Source organism: Anopheles nili, chromosome 3 (assembly GCF_943737925.1).
Source record: "Anopheles nili chromosome 3, idAnoNiliSN_F5_01, whole genome shotgun sequence".
NCBI classification, from domain to species: Eukaryota; Metazoa; Arthropoda; class Insecta; order Diptera; family Culicidae; genus Anopheles; species Anopheles nili.
In genome coordinates this window covers 36987166-37010507 of record NC_071292.1, presented here as the reverse complement: position 1 = coordinate 37010507, position 23342 = coordinate 36987166, and the positions used below count along the sequence as shown (strand labels likewise).

General features: G+C 35.9%; 1 protein-coding gene across 1 annotated transcript in view; it reads left to right on the top strand.

The window, feature by feature from the left end:
• Positions 1-9919: 9919 nt before the first annotated feature.
• LOC128724178 (protein sax-3) overlaps positions 9920-23342 on the top strand; it is a 30803-nt gene continuing 17380 nt past the window's right edge. The window contains exon 1 of the mRNA XM_053817942.1: positions 9920-10019. Coding sequence (XP_053673917.1) covers positions 9920-10019 — 100 coding nt within the window. The remainder of the gene's footprint in view (positions 10020-23342) is intronic.

Here is a 23342-nt window from a genome sequence, read left to right as displayed (position 1 = left end):
CTGTTTATCACATAGAATGTAACGGTGGTCACAGCTCTACAGAACATATGGATACTTATTGCAGGTTCATATGACGTTGTCAAGGAAGATGACGAAAATAATTCTACACAATGTATATTAGCCTTTCAAGGTAGCATTAGAGAGGACCGTCCGAAGCTCAGGAGTGGAAACCTCGGTTGATCTCTAAGGAGTTTCCAACCTTTCCGCTAGTTGTTCCAGCTACCACATAATTCGTGGAACCTATGCTGCAGAAGGGTGAGATCAGGTGTTGGACAGTTCGGATATGGGCGGAAACCCGGCGTGAGAAACAACCGCGTGCTGTAAGTGAGGAAAGCGTTTCAACAAATGAAGAGTACCTCCTCGTATGAGCTCTTGATTGAATCTGATTTATTTTCCACACATTTGAGCTTATATACCAATGGTCAAGGTATTTCCCATGGATTGTTTGGTTTGGTTTGGTTTGGTCTAAAAAATTTGGCCAGTCAGCAGTTTGAACATCGTCCCAGTGAGCTGCTTCGTCGAATGGTGTCATCGTTTGTAGTGTATTTGCTTAGCTTGCATAGGTGTCAGTTGTTCAGTTGCTTGCTGGTTGCTATTTTTTGTAAACTCGATCCATATTTTTATGGCTAACGCGCTTGTTTTCAGTCTCATGTATCGTGCCCGCTCATGCTTATATGTTTATTTCGGGCAAACGATAACGATCCTTCCACAAGTTACACGTAATGCTTATTAAATTTTCAAACCTACCCGTTGTGTTCGCAATAACAATGTTGCAAAACAGTATTGATCACTGCGGAAAAAATCCGGAAGCCAGCATTTTACTGGAATGATCGTTTATTTTTACCTGTCGATGAAGCCCTACCTGGAAGAAAATAATCAGTAATCAGTTTTGATCAAATGTCTTAATCCATCGTCGAAAGACATTCTTCACCTCAACGGTAACCGACTGCACATAGACTCGTACGCTTGGCTATACTTGAAAATATTTTTGTATAATTTTCATAGTACTAACCACATATCTTTCGATCGTTCGATCGATAATGATCGTGATAGTTGTAAGTAATTTTGTTGAGCGCTTTCACTCTCAATCTCTTTTTCTTTCTCTGTCTCTCTCTCTCTCTCTCTCTCTCTCTCTCTCTCTCTCTATTTCTCTCTCTCTCTCTATTTCTCTCTCTCTCTCTCTTTACCGCAATATCGAAGCTTTATTTTTTCAACAACGAAGCTCAGATAGCTGTACTGCATACCTTTGTCCTGATATAAGCTGATATACTTGCCCTGCACGACGAGGAAGTAATAGAATTGGATTTGCGTAGGAAAGCTTGTGTTACATCCAACAGGTTCCCAATCTTAATCCGGTAACACATATATTCTTTTACATGTATTTATTTAAGACAATTTTTATTTGAAACATACAAAAATCAAACATTTCATACTCATTCGTGAACTTGTTGAATTGTTCGTTTTGTTCTAGGATAGGCGCGTAGCACTGAGGTTGAAGCTAAAGTTTAACTACTTATGTAGTTGTGGTTACCTCTGTGTGCTGTAATCTCTGCAGAGGTCTTACTTGGGTCGTACTGGCGAAAGTTTTATGATTCAGTTAATGATATTGATACTCTACGAATTTACCTAACGTTTAATTAGTATGCCACGGTTGAGGATTTAGTTTGTGGAGTTTCTGAAGGTCAGAGCAATTATTTGTATTTAAGTTTTTTTTTTCAAAGTTTCATGGTCGTATCACTGCGTTTTATAATAATCTCAAATTAATTGATTCTCAAAATGAGCTTAGCAAAATTTGAACAAGAATAAATCTAATCAACCCTACAACATAGGAAAAACTGCTTTCGATTTAACTAAAACTGTTATACTCCAATTGTAATGTTTGAAGCGGGAACAATAATGTTTGTTATATAGTAGTGTAATTAATATATAATATCAATGTCAAGTAACTTAAAAATTTATGGATGTCTAATATGGAACACTTAATAAAAAAATCATTGATGCATTGTAAATCATTTTAGCGAATGTTTTAAAAAAACAAAAGAGGAATAAAATGGAAAAAGTGTGCTCAGATGCATTCCTTATCTTAAAAGGGTTCACTGCTCTTCATATTGTAGAAAGATTCATCTATCGTAATGGCAGTCGATGATAAAACGAATCACCACCATTCTGGAGAAAGCGGCGAAGCGCTAGGTGTTTATTATAAATCGATGTTATGCTTCTTTACTTTTCTATCATTCTTAAAATTCGTGACAGAGTTTGCCTGCTCTTACCAATCTCCAGTAGCCCTATTGCCGTGTCTTTCAAGCTGTTCATCATAACCATGCGACCATGGTGTAAGAAGACTGCCTCGCCTTTTGCTCATTCATTTAAGGCATTAGCGCCGCACGTTGCTATCACAATAATCAGAGGCGACAGCATCGTCAACCGTATCACTTATCAGCTATTTAACATCAGTTCATGAAACGTCGTTCGGCTTCGTTTGCTGTCTTAGCTAACGCTTCGCTTGTTAGGTGATGTTTAGCTTTCGTGCGCGATGAATCGGTTTCGATCGAAGGCCACTGAAAAGATTCCATCCAACGACCAGGGGCTCTTTATTTTTAATCCTTCTCTGTAACCATCCCGTCAGCCATCAGCAGTGACATTGCGCTTCATATCAACCCACTTTGTCGGGGTTTGCATGGTGCGCTTCGACCCTTCGTGTCCCTCTTTTTGCGTTGTGATATGGTAAGCACTACCCCGTCCCATGACTTCGCTGGACCGAGTAAGCATTGCCACGAGGGCAGGCGTACGCCGCCAACTGGTCGTTCACAAGGTGGTTCGGGTTGGCGGCCTGTGTTGTGTGTTTAGCTTGACAGAGTGTAAAATAAATTAAGGCCTCAGGTCTCCCCCGTTCCGGGCGAATCAAACCACCGAAAGGATCAAAGAGCTCAGCATGAAATCGGGAGGTTAAATGGTTACCCTGCGGAAGGTTGTCGTGGAATGTGCCGCTAGCTAGTCACAAGTAGCACCACGGCAATCGGGATTGACGAATTAAGTGCGTGGCAGGCAGGAGTGATATTTTCGGATAAACGACAAAATGGATTCCTTTGATTTAATGTAATTGAACCATGGAAATCGCGATGACCCTTGTAAACTAAAGATACCATAAAAGCCGCCATCAATGCACAGGATAGGATACGGGACAATATGTGCCAATTTGTCGTTATATAACAATACGAGATTTTATAGCTATTGAAAGAGTATTTATTTGTTGCATATTTGACATATTCGATTCAAATGTTTCAGAGAGAGGCAACTTGTTTGCTGATTGATATTTATCAAACTTTAGAGCAATATTTGAACAGCTTGAGCTTAATAATAGATTTCTGCTTCACTATTTTCCATGTCTACTTCCCTAGGTCTGTTCTCGACATTCTCTTCAAAATGGTAGGGTTGTAATGGTACAATAATCATGCAAAATTTAGCATATTCTGTACAGGATTTTTAGTTTTAAAACTGGATTGCATGTTTTAATACTTACATGTTCAGACGGAATCAATTAGTAAACTTATTGGTAAACGTTTGATTCATTCAGCGCTAGATATGTTGTCGTGGCACAAAAGAATTATTTAATGCAGTAGTTGGTAGGCATACAATCTCTTCTAGATCATGTTTGGTTTGTTAACTGCATATTATTATTGGTAATAACCGGTATTTTAAAACGGTATTAACTGTTGTGCTAAGAATCTTAAACATTCTATTGAGATCGATTTTGTGAAGTATAGGACTAAGCTCAATTGAGCGAAGTAACATGATCTTCTACTTCTGAACTGCATCGATTTCTCAGTGCAAGCACGTTCACGAAGGATTGCAGAGGCACAAGTTAAATGGTGTCCCGTCGACGATCCCTAGCTTCAGATACCCTAATGCAAGATAATGGATTTTTACATCTAGACCGAGCCCATCCGATTGATCCTTCCGTTCAATCGATTGCCTAAATATTCTGACCGGAAGTTGTGGGAAGCAAATTAGCTCGTGTATTCGCAGACGGCAGAAGCACGTTGTTTACCGAGGAGTGCTTTCTGCGTATGTTTGAGATACCGTTGGTTCCACGAGAGCTCTGTAGTATCGCCTATGAAAGGAAGATCGATAATTCAATGGAGAGCGTGGCCATGCTGGTGGTGACATGATGAGGTAAAGGTTGCTGTCGAAAAGGAGTACAGTAGCATTTTGTGTGCTTAAATGTGGATCTATATCAAAGTACACGACGCTCCCATCAAATCGTTATCGCAAAAATAAATCGCCAAAGAACCACTGTCAATGCACCGATTGTCGTTGTCGTTCTTTTTTTATCACTGACATGCACATCTGCATCTGCGTACAATAAAGCATTTATTTCCCAAAATGCCTATCGTTAGTAGGTATATGGTTTCGGAATTATAAAATTTTAAACATACGTCCGATTCACCTTCTTCTACACTCCAAATTCATCTACCACCCAGTTGTGAATGTGGAAATATTGTGCAGCAGCTGCAAAAAGAATTATCATCGCGTGAACTCCAAATAATGACAGGATGGCGCATCAACCAAATTGATTCAATTCTTTTCAACCTTCATAGTGCACGCAGCCGCAAGTACTAGCCGTATACATTACCGCTGCTAAATATTTCACGAATAGCAGGAACGAACATTTTGATTTCATCCAAACGCGTATTTAATCCAAATTCAATTGGCAGGCGTCGTGGAAGTTGGTAAGCAAAAAAAGTGATTGCGTCCACAAATAACAATAAAAATGTAAGTCACTTGTATTAATACGTCAAAATAACATGTGAAATAACCTTATTAGAATGATTTTTTTACATTCGTTTCTACGACACGGTTTAAATGAACCTTTGTCAAATCATTTAGATTCACAAGATGTCAACGCGCTAGTAAAATACCGCAAAACATATTGAAAGCGAAATATTGTAATAGTGAGGAGTGTGAAATCAAATGACCAAATAAATGAAAACCTTACTGCCGTTTTAACCTAACCAATGAATGTTTACTGAAAGAAACTAGCCGCAATATTATTATCCCTATTGAAGTCAGGTACAATCTGCTAAGTTAACAATAAGTTACAATGGTAACGATAATAAGATAATTTATGTTCGCTTAATGTCGACAAAATCAAAACATTCTGAAGTCCAGCTAATACTTTTTTACTGTTTACATAGCTCAACTACGGTGACTTGCACATGCCTCGTTTTCTTAGTGTGAGAAAAAAATAACAAAGGGTCCTGATAATTGTCCGCAAACGAGGAACTGACCACTAGTCAAACTTTGGGTACGACGGAAACCGGAAGCTACTGTGCATTGGATTGGGTGTGGTAAGAGGGAACAATTCGAGTTGCCGTCGATTTTTCGAATCATGGCTACCCAAACGTTGACCATCCGGTCGTTTTGGGGTATTTACCAACACCGTCCCATCGCGCATTGTTTTGTTGCGTGTCCGACAACATCATTCAGGTTAGTGACATGAATTGGCTTGTCGGACTATCAAAAACTCGCATGGGTAATGTCGTTGGATGTTTGATATCATACATCGGATTTGACATCGATCGCGTTCTTAGATACGCCAAAGGGTTATTGCACACTATTGGTACTAAATTATCCTGATAGTTTAAACTATTCTATCGCAACTTTCCGAGTGTAACTACAAAAAACCAGCAAAATCGAAACATTCATTATTTTTAACGATGTGATATGAAATTAAAAAGCTGTTCATAGAAACAGCGTATGAGCGTACAGAAACAAAGATAAAACATTAAACGTTCGTCGAATATACAGATGTAAAATATGTCATCGAGTTTTTCAAGTATTCCACACTGAAGGTAAAATATCTTGAACTAGGCCCCACACGTATCACCTATCCGGTTTAAAACGTTTGAGTTTGAAACGAAAAGAAGTATTATATGTAGGTCGAAGGTAGCATAAGTGAACTTTTTAACCTTCATATTGGAGGCACGTTTCGTGAAATCCTTATACGCTAGGATATTGTTTAGAGCTATAAATCAAGGATGAGCCCGGGGATCCCTTTTTGCTCAAGGGAGCAACCACCGGAATCAGCACGATGTGGGAACAGTAGCTGGCTAAATCTATTTTATGGACATTTTGAAGAGGGCAAAAGTTTAGAAATGTTTCATGTCGCACGTCGTTCTACGAGAGCCATTGCACAACGTTCGAAATCAGATCGATGCGAATAGGTTCGACTGCGTGCTTCGAGTCAAGCGTGTCTTCTTTGGCTACCTGCTAGGCGTTGTATCTGGTTTACCTCAATGTTTACCATTATGCAAATTGCCAGAAAACTTATTCCGACCAGCAATCCGCTCTGCATACACTTCCTGGAGCATTCAATAGTAGGAAACATGATTTTGATTTCAGAATCCGAACGATACCTGTCCTTAACGGTGAGTTTGCATGAGAGTACAAGAGAAAATGCAAATGAAAACTATAAATTCAATCCTGGTTAAATAATCATTCATTGTGCAAAAATTTCGTCTCTCAAAATACTTTTTGGGGGCAATTTCACGGTTTGTTAGGAAATAAATTGATATGTTTAAAAAAAACACTGCTTGAGTGCTCGAGTTAAAGAATCAATGGATTGCCAAAACGTTCGAAACACTTATTAGCGACTATTGTAAAGTTTAGAGACAAAAATTATTTCAGGTAAATCAAATAAAGTGTTACTGAACATAGTTCTAATAATTCATGGAAATAATTCGTATACCAGATAACAGCATACAATAAACAAATGATGAAGATTTGTAGACACTGATTTAAGCATATGAACCGAGACATTACACGTCAACCAGAAAACAGAGGGAAACACACGATAAAGTATGCTACCGTATGGTATCCAAAGACAAGGTTTGTTCTGTATCGGGGTGCAATTCTGCTTCACCATATTGAATCAAGAAAACGCGACGAGGGAAACTGCAACCTATCAATTATTCACCGAGATCCGTGGATTCAGGAGCCATGGAGCATTAAAAATGTATTCTTTTCAAGAAGTATGACTGGCAGGTTGGTTGTCATTGTAATAATCCATTCACACATCCAAGCTTTAGTTTTTTCTAAGCTTACTCATGTTAATAAAGCCAAGTTCTACATCCTGGTTCTTCGTTTGGAATCATACCTTTTTCACCTTGAGCAATGGACTTTGGATGAGCTTGAGATATGGATTATCCCCCGCAGGGTTTTAAAAATAAAATTTAGTCAGCGTATGTTAAGGATTATGTTGAGGTGTATGTCGAAGGTATGTTTAAATTCGACATAGATTATACTTTGCTTTTTGCATTTTTTCCAAATATTCCGAGTTTTCAAAGAGCATGTTGAAATTTAAGATACATTACTGTGTATGTATTTGTAGAAAGGATAAAGCAGGAGATGAAAATTTTTGATTCATTTATTTTCAGATTTATTTGATAGAAAAGCAAACGTATTTAAATTTGTTCATTGAATAGTTTTGATAAATCGAAGAACAACTGATGCTTGTTGTTACTCACTGTGTATTAATCATGCTCCAGAAAAGCATAAAATTGTTGTTCAAAAGATCGAAATGTAAGCAGAGCTGCCTGCGAAGGAAAATGTCCGGTCATCTGTTGTTTCGCTTGCATCGAGCCGGACCTTATTGCGCAGAATCGTTCCGAGTCGTGTCAATCCCGGGTTTCGAGAGCGGAGAGTAGGCGGCAATAAAAGAGGCTTTCAAGGAGAGAGCCGTTTATGTCGCTCACGAGAAGAGAAAATATCAAAACAAAAATCCCTCTACATTCGCGCATCAAGGACGCAAATACCTATGGATAGGTAGCTGCTCGCAGTTCCAACTACGACGAATGCATGAAAACAATCCTCAAAACAGGGAGCCTCTCTTTGAATGGAGCTCCAACATTGAGATGAGAAATGGAGCTGAGGCTCGGGCTCGGGGGTCCTTGATAAAAGGATGTTTGCTACGTATCCTGGCAGCCGAGGTTTGTTAGTGCTTCCAGAGGTAGACATTTTCTCGTTCGGTCTCGTACATTAGTCGAGTTGAGTTAGTGGCATTGAGTGCACGAGTAAACGTGTTCTTTCTGCCGTCTGCAGCCAACGGTTATGCGAGTGTACCGGTGTGGATTTTTTTGTTTTGAATAAGTTGAATGACACGTTTTGGTTGGCCATGTAATGTCATATAAAAAGTATCATGGCAAGCAAAAATGTATCGTGATTTAAAGGAAAAGAGAAGTGATTATACAAGTGATTATTACAGCTAACGTAGTTGTTCACTTATGATTGGTTGTTATACACCAACTGTTCGGTGATTCAAGAGTGAGTTGAAGATATTAAAAGAGTGATTTCACAATAGTTGAAATTTGAAGCAAAAATGGAAAGGAGCTTACACAACCTGTGGAAGTGGTAAAAGTAGAGAGAAAAATTTGAGATATATAACCGCTGTTGTAATTGCAAATAGAAAGAGAAGTGTATTCGAAAAATACTCGGCGTAATTGAAGTACCACTTACGTTAAACCTGGCTAAAATTTGTGTAGCTGATCCAACACAAATCAAGCGCAAAAAGTGATCCAAGAAGATAAACGAAATGTGTCTGGGATATAATAAACAGTGTTTCGCTAACGAAAGAAACCAGCACAATAAAACCAGTTTATAAGTGAAAATGGAATACAAACTTTTTTGTTGTTGTAAAGATGGTTGCGTTGGTGCGTTGGTGGGCTCACAGTGTTGGGTGGAAGGAAGGAAAGGAGAGTGAAATTTGATTAATTGTGTGATTTTCTTTCATCGCTCTGTTTCTAATTCTCGTAAGAAGAACACATTTATAAGGTGGCTAAATTTTCTGCTCTTTAGGACGTCTATCCCGCCGATAATTTCGAAAGGTTTGTTTTTCTTTAGAAACAACCATTTGAAAAAGGTGTGATTACGAGTGGATCCGAGTTGAGTGCTACTGTTAAGTGATTTCCCCGTTTTACTGTTGTTCTTTCCAAAAAAAAAGTAAGATGAGTTTGAATCAAGAAAATTGTGAAGCAGGAAATGACTAGCAGTGGTCTAGAGAACCACGCTGGCTGGAACCGTGTTGGAAATGTGGATAAATGTCTTTTGAAACCAGTTCCGTAAAAGAGCTGCAAAATGGCACAGAAGAGTCGTCAATATCAAAGCTGGTGGTTATGGAAAAAAGAAAATTAATGAAATTACCCATCTAAGTGTATTGTTTGTGAACCAAAGAAGGCATGTAAAATTCTGGTTGTGTGCGTGGGGATGAATTTGTGAGGCAACGCGCCATCAGTCAGGTATTTTACGGTTGGTAATCTTCACGTATATTTGATTAGCAGCCCTCGAATGGAGATCGAATTTATTCCTGAAGAAATTCGAAGGTTAACCAATGGAAATTTTCTTCATCTTTCAGCGTCATATTGGGATAATTGTTGAATTGTGCGTGAAAATACCTAGTAAAGGCCCACTAAATGCCTAGCAAAATATCGTTCCCTTTCGCAGGGTGTTCGTTTGATAAGAAACGAGGGAAAAAGGCAAACGTGAAAATCATTCTCTAATTTGTGTGGAAATGCCAAGGGAGAAAATCGAAGCAAAGTGCACGATACAGTGAAACATAGGAAAAAGTGGGCACTGTGTAAAGTTTTTTCCAAGGGTCGACAGAACGGAACCGGGACGAATTAGTTAGCGGTTTAGTTTGGCTGAGTGGTGTTTTGTTCCCTGTTGAAATTTGTGCGTCATCCAGAATTCATGCCCGTCGGAAGTTCAACACGGGCCCCGGGCATCAGGGCGAGGTATTCTTCCATCAGGAAGAGTGTATTATGTGTAGGCCAGGCTCGTATTAATGCAATCGAATAGAGGATACTGTGCTCCGAAAACGATGTGGAAGTTTCGCCATCGATCACTTCACCGGTGGCTAATGGTAATGCGGACTTCGAAATTTGCCGACGGCATCCGTGGATGCACTTTCGGCACGCTTACCATTTTCGTACTTCAGTTATTGCTGGTTCTACAATCAGTTGAAGGTAATTAAATATTGAGCCATGAAATGTTTAGATACCATTCCACAATTTATATTTTTTTGTATTAGGTACGTATCAGATACGCAGCACAAAGTTTGTAAAATCGTTTGAAAACTAATCGCAGCAATACGTTGATGGTTTTAAAATTTGTGTAAAAATGGGAAAAGTCGATAATTTTCAATTTCATCTCAAAATTATTTCTAAAATTGTAACTGAAAAATAAGCAGAATATTGTTTTGTTTATTAGTGATGTTTGTCATTCTTAAAAGGATCATTCAAACTGTATATCATTTTTTTAGGCAAAAAGCGGAAAATTAATACAACGCTTTCAACGATTGATTGACATATACTTCATTGAACTAATTATTTTACATAAATATCTGTGAATCAACGTTATTACATAAAACCTGGCAAGCGACGATATTATAAATATCTTTCATCTTGTGCAGAATCTGTTTGAATTTATCTACATACCTTATCATAGCTAAAACTGAGTCCCTCTTGCAAGGACCTAGTACAATCTTAAATAAAGCCCATAAATAGTTATTTTTTTCAGCCTTCGATTAAGTGTGTAAATAAAGTTAATTGTGTGCGAACCTTTGTACCACAGGGGACAGTTTCTCCCAGTTGACGTTTTACTGCCAATCGACTAAACCTGCCATTTACAAAAATGCTTTGCTTGCTCACTAAAACCATGCCTTGGGTCAGATAGGCTCAACAGGGGGGGGGGGGGGGGAAGGTAAACTGAAACGAGCTAAAATTTTCAGCCTGTCCTTGGTTTGTGTCACGTACCTTCTACGCTCCACTAATTTTAGATGAGGCACGAATGCTGGAAAAGTGGCTTGTAAATAAATTTGTACAGAGAGAAAATTATTTTGCTTGTACCGTTTTGTTTTATGTAAAGCCATCGGTATAGTTACATAGGAACAGGACACCAAAGACCAGGGCCGCTAAAAAGCCCAAAATGGCGAAATAAATCGAGCAAGGGGCTGATAAGCAACAGAGATAGGTGTACAACCAGTAACATAACCTTTTTGTAAAAATTTTCCTTCTACAATGGAACACTGACCATTGGCCCGAGTGAATCTTTACGGAACACTACCAGTTATTTATTTTTACAGGAATAAAGGAATAAAACGAACATGACGCTAAAATCATGTTCTGAAGAAAGGTTACGTGCCTTCATCGTCGAGTAATAATTTTGCTACTACATACAAAACTCGCTTGCCACAGCTCGGCTCCTAACATAAATGGTGTACGGATTGTGTGAGCAGCGGACGAAGCAACCGCGTGTTAGAATTAATTGGGTTGGCCGTCGGTCCACGTTGTACTCAAAAAAAAATCAAACAAACAAACAAACAAGCAAGCAAACAGGACACGAGGGCATACTACGTCGGGGCATGCTTGTCTAAAACCAACGCTCTCAGCGGGAAGGCCCAGCAATGGATCTTTTCGTACTGCTGGTAATACCTATTCAGTTTACTTTTGGCACGTTGCTGTGTTAGGACATATTTTTGACTGTTATGACTGTTTATGTGATAGACTTAATGTTTCCTTCTTCCGGTATGCCAGACAAAGTATGGCGCCAGTAAAGGATACAGACTGGAAATGGGACAACAATATAACATTGTCAAACGATCGCCAAACGGCGTGAGTTGCGAGACTTCGTAGCACTGTATGAGAATACTACAAAAAACCTCACCGGAAATGTTCCAGAATTGGGTGGTGGTCTCTGATACTTGCCGTATTACAATGGACATATCATTAACAAGTCCTTCTAACTCGCTAGACGAAGGTAAAACAAGCCTGCTGCACCGTTATTCATCGCAATGGGACTGATGGCATAAACTCTTGCTGGTCTAATCTAGTTAATTGAAACAGTTCAAATCAACTCGAACGAAGATACTTTTAATCTAAAGCGCAATGTTTGAACACTTCGAATTACCTGCTCGTAGTTTTAAGCAAAACCCTTGATGACATTAAAATGTATTCGTACAGTATTTCGTGTAGTTGAAAGCAGAACATATGAACATATTGTTCTAGTAAATAAATAAATCAGTAACTGCAATGAATGCTATCAAATGAATGGATTTACTTATAAAATAAAAACAAAAAATGAAAACTCAAAATTAATTAATGTGCCATAAATATAACAGCAAAACTCTGTTCTAAAACAAAACATTAAACATTTGTTGATGTTGATTCTAACCCTTCGCTGAATTACGGTTTTTCTGCTTTTTTTGATAAAAAATCTACGATGAAACGTAGATACTTCGTTCATTACCGTCAAACATTTCTCCACATTCGTAAGGAAAAGTCTTCGTTAAGGAGAACTCTGAGATTCCGTCACCATTTTGATTGGTATTTCCACTCTCAGGGTCCCAGCAAAATAGTCAAAAGTAGATGTTTCGATGGTCTATAAACCTGTTTTGCAGGTCTTACACACGATGCGCAAGATAGCTAACAACATAGGAAATGAAGGTGGTCTGGCATTGTAAAAGCAGTAAATGAAGAAAACTTTGTTCATCGTAATGAAGGTAGCTATGAGTTAGACATCAAAACAACTTATCAGACATTGATTGACTCTAACACACGTAGAGAATTGATTCGTGAGTTCATACCGGTATGATAGCGAGCATGTACGTAGCCAAGTAGAATGTGAATGTATTTTTGGGAGGGAGTTCTTGATTATTGTACGGCATGTATTGACGACGAAGCGAAGTAAATACGTCCACTATGAGTACTTTAACATCACAACTATAACTCTGATAGTTACATTAGAGACTAATGTAAAGCAGTTTTGGCTTTTTTATTACACTATTACTAAGACTGTTTTAAATATTGTGTAGCAATTTATAGACTGTACTGCCGTCGATGTTCGTTTAAGTAGGAATTTATATGGAGTAAGTTATTTATTTTACTATTATAAATGAACCTTAGTAACCACAATTAATCTTATGAAATCCATTCCAACGTGGATTAAATCGTCGACGACGTCACAAGTAATTTTTACCGTTGGAAAATTTTGTTGCTGTTAAGGTTAACACTTGCTATTATACTTACGGAAATACAGTTTCAGCGTACTTTATCGTTCACGCCGTTGCGCCTTTGAGTATCTTAATATTCAAGTACTGTGCTTGTGAGAACATCCCTTCTGTTGGAAAAAATGCTTCCCATTTAATGCTGTCCTTACGACTCGCACATCCATGAGGAGTGCAGTTCGACACCACCTGGAACAAATGTTCCTTTTGCTGTGCGTCAAAAACGTGTATTCAAGTGGTTGTAAGTAGAAAAAAGGGGTCTCGTCATTGTACAGTTTAAAAATGCTGCTCTAGCATCATAAGCGGCAGGTGTGCTGATGAATGATGGACGTTTTTTCTTCAAGAGCATGTTGCTTGGAGATGAAAACTTAAACATAAAGAGAAAGGAAATCGCTCGTTGTAATGAAGGAATGCATACGCATTGTTATACTTCAGTCTACTAGAAGTTTTGTTCCTGTATCGGATAGGTTATATTCACTTTTTTGCCAATTAACACTTATTTAAAATAGCATTTTTTCCGTCTTTTTAATCAAAAATTTCCTTTATAAGAGTACTCTTCTTAAATCTTTACTGAGTTTTGAATAATCTGTAATAAATGTCTTGATTTTTACTACGTAATTATTTTTTCGCTACGTGAATTTTTTTACTACGTAATCATTTAAGTATGTAAAATACTGGAGGTTTGTAATGTATATGTTATACAGAGTCGATTCATATAATATTTGAAGTATGTCCATGTAATGCAGCGCCGTATTTGCCTAATTTTGATAATATGTGACCTACCGTATTGATTGAACAACCATTGTATACTTGTTGTTCCACTTATTTTTGTGTTTTTTTATTTTTGTTACAACCATATCCATATACCTTTATGTATTTACAGCACCATTTTTTTGTGATATATAAATTCTTTGTTGTGTATTTCATGGAATGAGAGAGGAAAGCAAAATGAAATAGTCCTTCTGTAAATTATCAAGGACGTTGTGTCTTTGTGTCGTATACATACTACTTGTAATTTGCAAACGTTGCTTTCTCATTCCTGTTAACATAACAAATGCTAAAAGACATAAATCCTGTAGGATGAAAACTCGTTCAAGTGTTGACGAGAAATAATAAAAAAAGATTTTCTGTCTATCAACTTGGTCTTTGATTCACGCTAGCATGGAATGAAATAAAAAAGAAACATTCTTATATAAACAAAAAAAGATAAATAAATGGAGTAAATAAATTGGTATAATATTGCTTTTTCAATATGTCACAAAAACAAAGGATGAATTTAACATTGAATCTTCTTAAAAGGTAGAAAATCTGTTTTTCTAACGAACATAATATTGCTTGCTTCATATCTCTATAGCTTCCGCATGTTTTATTTAAACTTTTCTCATAATATGGGGAAAATGTATGGTATTGCTATAATTCTGTTAAATGTCATTATTAAAGTTGTTATGTTGTTACGGTATTTAATTTTTAAAAGAACTGAAAGAGATCAAAAAATGATCAAATACAATCTTTTTCTAACATCTTTTTTTTTAAATTACTTATTCTTCTTTTTAACGGTTTGTTCATTATTTTGTATTCAAACAAATCATCATTAGGTTAGGCTAGGAATTGAAAAAGAAAGTATATACTAATCGAGGCAAAATAAAAAATGTTTTAAAATAGCATTTGCTATCAAAAGTTCGCGATGCATTCAAGTGAATCTGCAAATCTTGGTGAATGTGTTAGTAGTATTTAACGCTCTTTCTACATTAAAGCGTCATGATATGCACTGAACAGATGGAAAAGGCTCTGAGTATGTAAAACAGTTGATGCTCAAAGGTCACATTTAATTAACTTAAGCTTGCTTTTATCATAGCGTCTCTCCATGGAAAATGGTTGAAAGTATGAAAAGTTGCATGAATGGTTTCGTTGGCAACAGGTTGATGAATCTGACGTAGGGGTTCGTAAAAGTTGACTCAACTTCAAGAAGCATGCCTTGCACATGTACTTTTTTTCTTCTTTCAAATGCTTATAAAGTAGCCCGTTTGCTTAGGTCTTGGGACAAAATGTACCCTCGGTTGATGAAAAGGCGGCACACTACGACAAAATACTGCTGCTGATGAGCGATTGATGTGGTGATAGCAGCGTCGTGGAGCGCCATTTCATACTCCATCCGGTTAAGTGGTTAAAAGCCAGAATCTTTTCAGAATCAGTGTAGTGTGAAGGGAGAACGGTGTCACGTTTTTTAGGAGTTGTGAACTTAAGTTGATTAAATCATTGGACATGATGCTAGAACCGAGCACCTGTGATTCTAACTAGGTACTAGGATTTTTACAGCATGGATGATATTTGAGTATAGCAAGCTTTCATCTACTATGACTATTTAGTTAGTATTTGTAAAGCATACAAAAAAAAATAAAAGGTTCTCTTCACAATTTCATTTTATTTTCATCTAATAAATATGATATTCGTGACTCTTATTTCATGCAATTTTTTTTCTTAATGAAACATTCATCATCAAACATACTTAGTATATTTTTATTGAAAATTGAATTTTTGATAAATTTAATCTACACAGCGTATATTGAAATGCAATGAGTAATATGAATTTACAAAATTAAAGGAATGACACGAATGATTTTTTAGTAGATTCGTAATTATTAGTTTAACTAGCAATCCTACGAAGTTGAATCAATCTTAGTATAGTTATAACCCTACGAAGTTTAATCAATCTTATTATAGTTACATCTTACATTATTGCTTAAACAACAAGCATCTGCTTGATAGAGATACATTTTATCGTAGTTTCATTGTGATCACACATTAATGCACCATTTGTTTTTACATGACTTTTATAGTTATAGTTTTTACATGACAATTTACGTCAATTTCACCTCATGGTGAACCATCTATAACGCAAGCAAGCAAGACAGCTAAACGACGATTGATGAAATTAATAGCTTTTGTCGGCAATACCGACTTCATAATATTGCAAAAATTTCAAAAGATGTTGAAAATGGTTTAGCTAAATATTGAAGAAAATGATAAGCATAAATGATACTAGGAACTGCCAATAAACATTATCTCGATCGGCACTGTCATCCCTAATGGCGTATAGTGCAATGCACATGTCCTTACGCTACCCATAGGGAAAGATATAATGGCTACCGAAAATCAGGCAGCAATAACGCTTACGCGAGGGACGTGAAGACGAAGAAATATTGTCCACTATGTTCAGAAGGGTCACTGATCGGTAGATAAAGGACGCATATTTGACAGTTAAATCGCAGGCTTTATTTTTTGTCGCATTGCTAGATCCACTGCATGTTTTATTTGCAGATTTAACAATAAAAACAAGAACATCTTGGCAATTGAGGTTACAATATTATATTTTTGCAGTCTGCTTTTATTTTATCTAACAGACATGAGTAGAAATTTTAATAAAAAATCATACTTTTCTGAAAATTGGATTTCATTTTCTCCCAACTTTTTTATTTTTTGATTTAATCTATATTTCATGTGATACTTGTATCAAGTTTGTTTTATTTTTGTCGGAGATCTGAATTGAGGCTAAGTCTGCTAATAAGTATATATTTTCTGTCATTTCCCAAACATTAAAGTACCACACTCCTATAATAAACATATGCTATATGTTTACTTATTTCATGAATTCCACCAATGTTAATTCAGGATAAAACTCACAGAGGAGTGAAAATAATGTATTCAAGTAGACTATTCTTCATGCTACCTGTATCTCAAAACAAATTCTCATGGATCTTCATGGCTCAAAATTTGTACAATTGTAACAATTTTGAAAAAAAAACAATTCCGTTGCGAATGAATTGTTGTGTTGCTACCATATTTTGAAAAACGGTGAACTTAGCAGAGATTACTAGCGCTCAATTATGTTCTGAAAACATAATTTAACATCCACCAAAGTAAACGTGTTTCAATATTCTACAGATTTCTGAGCTGCAATTGAAGCCTATGAAGTGAAATTTGTAGTACGCCATGTGTAAAAGGACATACCAAATGAAAATATTGAGGGTTATGTGGAAAAATACAACCGTAACCGTAACCGTAACCAAAAACTATGACAAACTCATTCTTTTTACATGCCATTGGATTTTCAACATACCATCTCACAATAATACATCACTCCCTTCGTCATACATGTTCCTTTCTTGCTACGCACAAGCGCTTTTACCTGCTGGCCTCTGGAGCAGGTTCGTGATACGACTCGACATACAAGGAATACGTGCTCTTCGTTCGTGCTGATATGATGCCTTAAGACATTTGCCGTCGAATGCGAGCAAATTCGTGAGTATGTGTGTAAATAAGCGCATGCGAAGCACTATGTATCTGGGAGCATAAATTGTTAAACACACATAATGTAGGAGATGTGAAGTACCAGGAAACGATAGATAATGAAATATGTGTTGTTTGGCTCGACTTTTGCTGCTAGGAAGGTTGAAGATATAACGTTGATGCTATAGCAGGTGTTGGAAGTCGAAACTCTGGCACAAACTTCTGATGTAATACAACGCATAACATTGAATCGATAGTATTGTTTTACTTTTTTTAGTTGGGACGGCTTTTTCTATAATAAACTATAGTCTATAAATGCCTACTATTGTTATTACTACTATTTTAATTAAGGGGTAGTCATGATAGCTTTACCAGATACACATAGCCCAAATTGGCTTGTTGCTTTAGAGTCAAAATAATTTAGTTATTCAAAATTGAAGTTGGATGAGAAATTCAAAGTGATAGGACGTTGAATGAATATTAGAAACCATAAGAAAGTGTAGGAGTTATACAGGGGAAAAAATCGTTCTTAGTGGAAAACGTCATGAGTCGCTCTGCTCCTTAGCTTTTTATTGTATGCAGGTCAGGAACATTCCTATTGCGTGTATGTAAGTGTATGTATTGTATACGAATGAATTTCTTATTAGTATGCAATGACATGCATTCACTTCAAATCTGAATGTTGAACGAGCCTTTCTGCATCTGAAGAGACAACAGTCGCTCCAAACAATCTCCAGGGACCTGTTCAATTGTGCTCCACTTTAACGGCTAGTTCGTTCTCGTTTGCTAACAACCACAAAGACCTTCCATTCTGATCCGATGGGATGAGAAAGATTGAAACTCAATTTTTGAATACGTTTTGGTAATACTTGTTGGATAGATTTGACGGGAATCACGTTTCGCGGATTATCTGGTCCAGCTAATGCTAGTAACGATTCGATAAACCCGAAGGATCTAAAATATCTTGCTTTGGCATTACTACTTGTTGGTATTGCTACTTGTTTTAATACGACTTATATCATGCTTTTGTTCTGCATTTTTTCGTTCTGGTCCTCGATTATTTCGTTCTGGGTTAGTCGATTATTTTGCTAGTTCTTTCAACAGTTTCGAGAAAGTGAATAACGTGAAAGTGAACGATTGGATTTTATTTCATTCAGTGAGGGTTTTCGTGTGTGACGATACTTAGGCACGTTTAATATTTATTCAACGATTCCCATGCCTTGCAGATGAATTTCCTTTCATCTGGTTTTAATTTCATATGCTATTGCGTTTGGAGCTATTTTAACTAACCCCAGCAATGCAAGCTATCGAAAGATGTTTATGACATTTCAATCATTGATCAGAATACCTAATCCATTGTGAATAAAGTGTGGCCTATTGTTTTTATTCGTCATACCACCAAAGTAACATTATACTGTTTTCCGTGATTAAGAATTGGAATGTATCTTATTCGGCACCATTTTTGGACACGTATAAAATACATGTTTCATTATTCTATTCTTTATTACCCGACTCTTATATTCCTATAAAATTTGTATTCGATTTGAAATGAAACTTCCGATTACCTTCTGATTTGTTCTTTTATAATATTTTGCTTGCCTTTACATATGTTGTTATGTGAATGGAATGAATCTTATTGGAACCAAATTCGATCCAACAAGATCATCGTTGCGAGTACATGCATACATACCGTTATACCGCTTTCTCTGCTTCGTTTACCATGCTATGCCTGTGAATTAAGATACATGGAAGACAAAGATTATATTTCTTCAAAGGATCTCAAATTTTCGAGTTCCAGAAACAGTGTAGAAAAAGTAATGCCAGTACTGCATACATTGCTCAACGACCGCCTATTGTCCAAAGGCCGTACCTACACCGCATAGGCGACAAACCGAAGAAATGTACTTATTGAAGGCAAATCATAACTTTTCGCGTAGTAAAGCAATAACATGTGCTTCATAATGTGCAACGATATTATGAGAAGAAAATCATATGTGATTGCGAGTGTTGTTCTAAAATTCAGTCTTAATATCATCTTCAGAACGAGAATAAATAAAATGAGTTTGGACTATTGCTGCGTGCTTTTAATTTAAATATGTTTAGTTTAATTTAAAAAATGTGGGAACTTTTATAAAATTATCAGTGTTTTTTTAGTGAAGATGATCCATTCTGTTCGATTGACATTAACAAATGAATGGACCATTTTTATCTCTCTTTATACATAGATTTTTATTTTTAAGTGCATTTATTTTTCCAATAAATGGTTGTACATATGCATATGAAACCTTTCTTTGAATAATTATTGAAGACTACATTCTGTGACAAGGTATTTCATTTAGACATTATTTATTGTAAATGTTAAATGTTGATGAAATATGATTTTGATACAGATGTAAGAATAATAAAAGTGTATATTCGTTAGACTATATCTATTTTTGTGAACATAGGGTTATGATAAAACAACATTATAAGAGGCTAAAAATCCCCAATATATACTATACAGTGCATGAACCATTTTCATACTAGATTATTGTGGCATCGAAGACCTATCACCATAGATAGCATGGATAAAACCAGGGAAGGTAACTGGTAATAATTTCCCGTTGTCATAAAACATAAATAGAAGCAAATAGGAACAATAGGACCAAATCACGCAATGAATGTTCAGCGGGGCTGAGTCAAACCGACCGGGTTGTTTATGTGGATCGATAGAAATGCCTCTACGATCGTACTCTTCTTAGCAGAGCGTCGAAGTGAAACTATTCCGGGGGATGTTAACGATTGTTTGGTTGATTGGTTTTCTGTTATTATTATTGTTGTCGTGGAGATCTTACAGGAATACGTAGAGTTCTATCGTAATTTGTTGCCTTAAACGTCAGCGGCAATTTTGCTGGCAGTTTAATAGATGTGGGGATGGAAATTATTGTTTAAGAGACAACCTTTTTGATGATGTAATGGTTATATTGCTGTGTGCACGAATGACATTTTATAGCAAACCTGGTTTATGATTGCCATAAATGGAGTATTTAAGACATTGTTTTCGTGCGAATGAATGAATGGTTAACCTATGTCTGCCTCACGATTGAATTTTAGGATCAGGAGTTTCCAGATTAATTACTTGACTGCCATTTCAAGATAAGCTGAGGCATTTAAACTAATAGACCAAAATATAAATTTCAAAACATGCATTTTTAATATAACAAGACCAAATGATAAAGTAAATAAATAAGAATTCATAACAAAGCTAATAATGTTGCACATAACATTTTTACGAAAAGGCTACACCTAACGAAGTAGACTCTATGACTTTTTCAGCGCTTAAATTTTTAAATGGCTTCAATTTTAGTTCTATGTAAATTATATGCATGTTTATGCAAAGCTATTTAAATTTCAACTTTGATGGACTGCAATTTTGGGATTATCATTGGTTCAGTGAATACATTGAACAAATGAGCAGTTGTTCTTGCATTACACAAAAAATCGCTTCTTCAATTGAGGTCAGTACGAGTGTTGGTTAATTATACAATAACATTATCATATTTGTTTTATCATTGCATTCATACGGATACACAAGTTCATTTGCGTTTATAGTCAATGTGCTGAAAAATGTAAAGCAACATTTATCAATGAATATTCAAAACTGTACATTTTAATGTTATGATTATTTCTTGTATATCCACGTAAAGTCATAGATTTCTCAATGAAGGATTTTGTTTTATTTTCATTGAACTTTTGCATTTGATAACTATCAACAGAAAACATGCTTGAAAACAGCTACTTGAGAATTTTATAGTCGACGTACTGCACAATTGTAGTTGTGTTTTGTATTTTAATTTTTATTTTAAACAAATTTTACAACTGCTTTGTATCCAGTACATTCACGACATCTTTCATAAGTACTGTGCAAGTGTGCTGTTCCCTATGTGGAATATATCGCAACAGAGAAAACCTAGTGCAATCTGGGAAAATGGACACGCATCGCATGTTGTTCTTGCATATTATGTATCCAAAACACAGACTCGGAGGGGATTTTATACGGTACGAGTATGTAATTTACTGAATTCAATTTTATGGTTGTTCTGGGCACTGTTATTTTAGTGGATGTTTTTCTTTTGCCAAGTGTATACAGTACAGATTCCTGGTTAATGGGTATGAAGTAACAAACACGATAAAAGAGATGAACGCTACGTTTGAAAAACAACCATGTCAGTCAGTCTGGTACTCCTGTAAACGATTGTAATGATGATTTTCCCTACAGAAATGGCATACGTTGTTCAGTAACCAGCAGCCGGGAACAAGCTCCAACATGACCGTGTAGAACCAAAAACAAATTTAACATCTGCTGTTTCGTTCGAGTACTCATGTTTAGAACATTTACACCTGCAATGCAGTTAAACGACATAAACTCTAATTCCAAAAAGGTTTCTTGGGTAGATTTAAAATTCTTTTTTTATTTTAATATTTGTAAATCTTCAACATTCAACATTTTAGTATCTTCAATAAATTTTAGTATGCGTTGGTTATAACGTATCTTTAGTGTTGAAGCTGTAATCCATATTCTCTTATCCAAAAAAGAGCGACAAATATAAAGCTGCCTTATTTTAACATATGTTGGTAGCATCAATGCAATGTAACTCGCTAAATGTTTTTATATTTTTATCATTAACCCAAAAAGTTTTAAGATTCGTAGTTATTGTGCTAAAAGTGACTTCCAACAAAAAAAATCAAAAACCAACGTGTACCTCGTGATTGTATGACGAACTTACTGTGAAGTCGAGTTAAAATTTACATTGTTTAAAATGATTTTTTGGAAATTTTTATATTGTTACTTGCAAATAGCACGACTCTTACTGTAGTTTTCTTGTTTTATTAACTGCAACTAACAAGTTTTAAGCCCTAGATTTAAACCAAAAGGTCATTATTAATGCAACTTCTAACCGCTAACATTATTGAAAGAGAACCTATAACAATCAACGATGCAAATTTATATTTGAATGTATTTACTAAATATGTAAGGATTTTATCAATAAAATTTATTTTGTGAAAATATATCGTTTACATGACTATGATTATAATTAGCTAACAACTTTAACAATATATAGGAAAACAAAGATATATCCACACTCTTTGGTATTGTACAATTTATCATTTAGTTTTTTTTAGTTATCTGTTACTTTACTTTTTATTTGTGTTTCACAATTATTTAATATTCCTGTAAGAAAAATTTACTTATCAAGCTGTTTAATTAGCTTGTATTTTAGGAAATGTTGGAAATTAAAAATATCAGCTTTGCATAAACTTCATATATTGTCAATTATGAAAATATCATTCTTACTGGGTTTTCTTTTAACAACTTTATGGTAAATAAACCTTTTATAGAATGATAGAATCTGAAAACAAATAGCACATATACGAAAAGACTCATATACTGAGCATCAGTCAAAAGAAACCCTCTGTAGATGACTGATCAAAAGAAAGCAACGGTTCGTGCTTGGAATTATAATTTCGGTTTTGGTTACAAGCACCACGTAGCCAGTACATTGACATAAATGTTTTCTTCATTTGTGTTGAGGACAGTGTAACGGGTACCAATGACTAATACACCATTGTATGCCCGAGCACAAGGATATCACATTTTCTCCCTTACTGATTGTTTTCGAAACGTTCCAGTTCGAAGTATATGAAATCGTTGTTTTTAGGAAGCGATGGTCGAACATATCTTACAACATGACCACCGCTAAATAAGTTAATTTTATTTGACTAATTAGAACGTGTATAATCTATGTGTTGGACCAAATACACAAAAAACTCTGCTAATGAGTTCGTAGCATCAGTTTACAAGCACAATTAGTAGTTGCATGATTGTTTTTTGTAAAAAGCTAAGACGAAATGAGGATCACCTAATTGAAAATATTCATCATGACTCCACGGGTAGATAATAATGTGATAATATCAAGTTGGTTTACATCCTACGAGCTGTGTATTGATATTTTCATTA